Source organism: Echinops telfairi, unplaced genomic scaffold, assembly GCF_000313985.2.
Source record: "Echinops telfairi isolate 266 unplaced genomic scaffold, ASM31398v2 ScPeMD7_7457;HRSCAF=8495, whole genome shotgun sequence".
In the NCBI taxonomy this organism is placed as follows: domain Eukaryota; kingdom Metazoa; phylum Chordata; class Mammalia; order Afrosoricida; family Tenrecidae; genus Echinops; species Echinops telfairi.
Window position 1 is genome coordinate 17,150,658 of NW_022111357.1, and position 2,265 is coordinate 17,152,922.

Sequence of the window (2,265 nt, forward strand, 5' to 3'; positions counted from 1 at the left end):
GGTTCCAGCCCACCAACCCCTCCCCGGGAGAAAGAAGCGATCGGCTTCCATTAGAGTGCCAGCCTGGGAAACCCTAGCAGTCGGAGTGGATGTGACGGCACCCAGCAGCCACAGCCCAGACTTCAAAGCCTCGCTAAAGGCCACCTCCTGCCGGAAGCCTCTCGGATCCTTCACGGCTAGCTCTCTTCTGGAAGCTTGGCCCGGAACGAACCCTTTCCTGCGCGGTTATCCAGTGCCTGGCGTGTGGTTCGGTGTGTGCCTCGAGCCACACAGCGAACAGAACCTGGAACTTGGCCGTCACTGCAGACGGCAGAGCAGCAGGGGTGAAGAGCATGAACTCTGGCGTTGAAGTGCAGCTTGGGCACCAGCCCTGGGACCCTGGGCACCTCTCTGAGCCTTAGTTCCCTCGTCTAGAAGATGGGGATAACAGCTCCTGCCTCGAGGAGCCCTGAGACTTCGATGAGATCGTGCGCATCAAGCCCTCTGCCACATGCCCGAAGCTGTGAGGCCGTGCTCACAGGCCCCAGCCCGGCGGGGGCATCCTCCTGGGATGTGTTGGTCAGTGGAGGGATCAAGACAATGAGGCACAGGGCCTGCCCCCCAGGACACTCCTGGAGGCCTGGGCTGTCACCTTCGTCACATCCTCTTGAGGTCCAATGCACCGTGTGGGCCACGGTGATGGTGAGTGGTAGGAGTGGCTGGATGTCTGGAGACGAGGGTTTAGTCTGTGTGACCTGGGGACTGTCACTGCTCCTGTGAGCCTCAGCGTCACTAGCCCAGCCTCACTAACCCAAAGATCTGGTGGGGCTCCTGTGAGGACGGATGGAGCACCTTCCTGCAGCCTGGTCAATGCAGGCTCCTCCGTGCTGTGGGCCCCTTGGGGTGAGTAGATGGATTTGTGCCCAAGCAGAAGACTTGTGCAAAACGTGACCTCAAAGAAGATGGGGAAAGAGGCAGTGGCCCTTACCATCTCCCCGGCCCGGGAAGCATTGGTCAGCACATCTTCCAGCCACTGGAACTGCTGGCCCGGGTCGGCCATGCCGGCTGTCCGCTCGTTGTTGCTGTAGTACAGATTGGTGTTGAGGACCACGATGCGCCCAGCCCTGCTCGGACCCGGCAGCTTCTCAGAGTAGAAGGCACCTGGGGTGTCACAACCAGGGAGAAGTCTGAAAGGGTCCTCGGCCTCAGGCCAGACATGCCCCTACCTCCTCCCCTTTGCTCGCCTACCTTCTCTGTCTTTCCCTGGCAGAGAGAAAGAAGGGAAGGCCCTCCATCCCTCCCATAGGAGTGGCATCAGGAATCAGTGTAGCCAAATCAAGAGCCAAGACTCTGGAGCCAGGATTCCAGGATCCGGGCTCATTAACTCATCAACTGTGCCACTTGAGAAAGTACCTGGAGCTCGCTAGGCCCCAGTTTCTTCATCTGCATAATGGGTGGGTTTACCCCTCCAGATCCACGTTTCACCCTCTTCATCCTACTCTCTGCCCCAGGAGACTGATCTTTGTGGACTAATTGTGGCTTCCATGCCTGTGGGCTTCTGGTTGGTCTGACCAGCGGAGAGGTCCAGCAACCGAAGGAAGGAAGACACTGGGGTCAGGCTCACCTTTGGCTGGCTCATCACTGGACCAGTGGTGATCGTCATCATCACCCTCCCCTGCCCCAAGAAGCATTTGGCAATATCCAGGACATTTTTGATTGGCACAACGGAGGGGTACTGCGGCTGTCTGGGATACTGCTAAACACCAGCCAAGGTGCAGGACAGCAGCCCTGCAAAGAACTGCCCAACCCCAAAGCACACTGCTGAGGCTGGGCGAAATCAGTATTTATTGTGTGGAGTTGTTGCCAGGACAAAATTCAACCAGAGCCTGGCACACCCCTAAGTGCTCTTTGATGAGTAAACGGTGTTAGTACCTTGTTTGAAGAGCGCAACGGAGTCATTACTGAGCCAGGGTCTCCACAGTTCAGCCACCTGGTTATAGATACTGTTGCTTCCAGCTGGAAGTTGGTTTTTGGGGTGAAAGTCATGATTTCCCAAAGCAGCATAGACCTTAGTATCTTGGAGGGAAAGATGAAACATAAAAATACATGCTGATGTACATATGTAAATATTTATATGATGTTGGGGAAATAGATCTATGTACATATATTTATAGGTTAATATTAAGGTAGCAGATGGATATTGGGCCTCCACTCAAGAATGCAAGAACACTTTGTTCTATTAAACTGGCATTCCATGATGCTCACCTTCCCAACATGATCGCCGAA

The 2,265-nt window shown here is 55.2% G+C and overlaps 1 protein-coding gene across 1 annotated transcript in view; it reads right to left on the reverse strand.

Moving 5' to 3' along the window:
- SMPDL3B (sphingomyelin phosphodiesterase acid like 3B) overlaps nt 1-2,265 on the reverse strand; it is a 38,328-nt gene that overhangs the window by 8,723 nt on the left and 27,340 nt on the right. Inside the window, exons 4-5 of the mRNA XM_004705325.2 lie at nt 1,912-2,055; nt 968-1,140 (exon numbers count right to left, since the gene is read on the reverse strand). Coding sequence (XP_004705382.1) covers nt 968-1,140; nt 1,912-2,055 — 317 coding nt within the window. The remainder of the gene's footprint in view (nt 1-967; nt 1,141-1,911; nt 2,056-2,265) is intronic.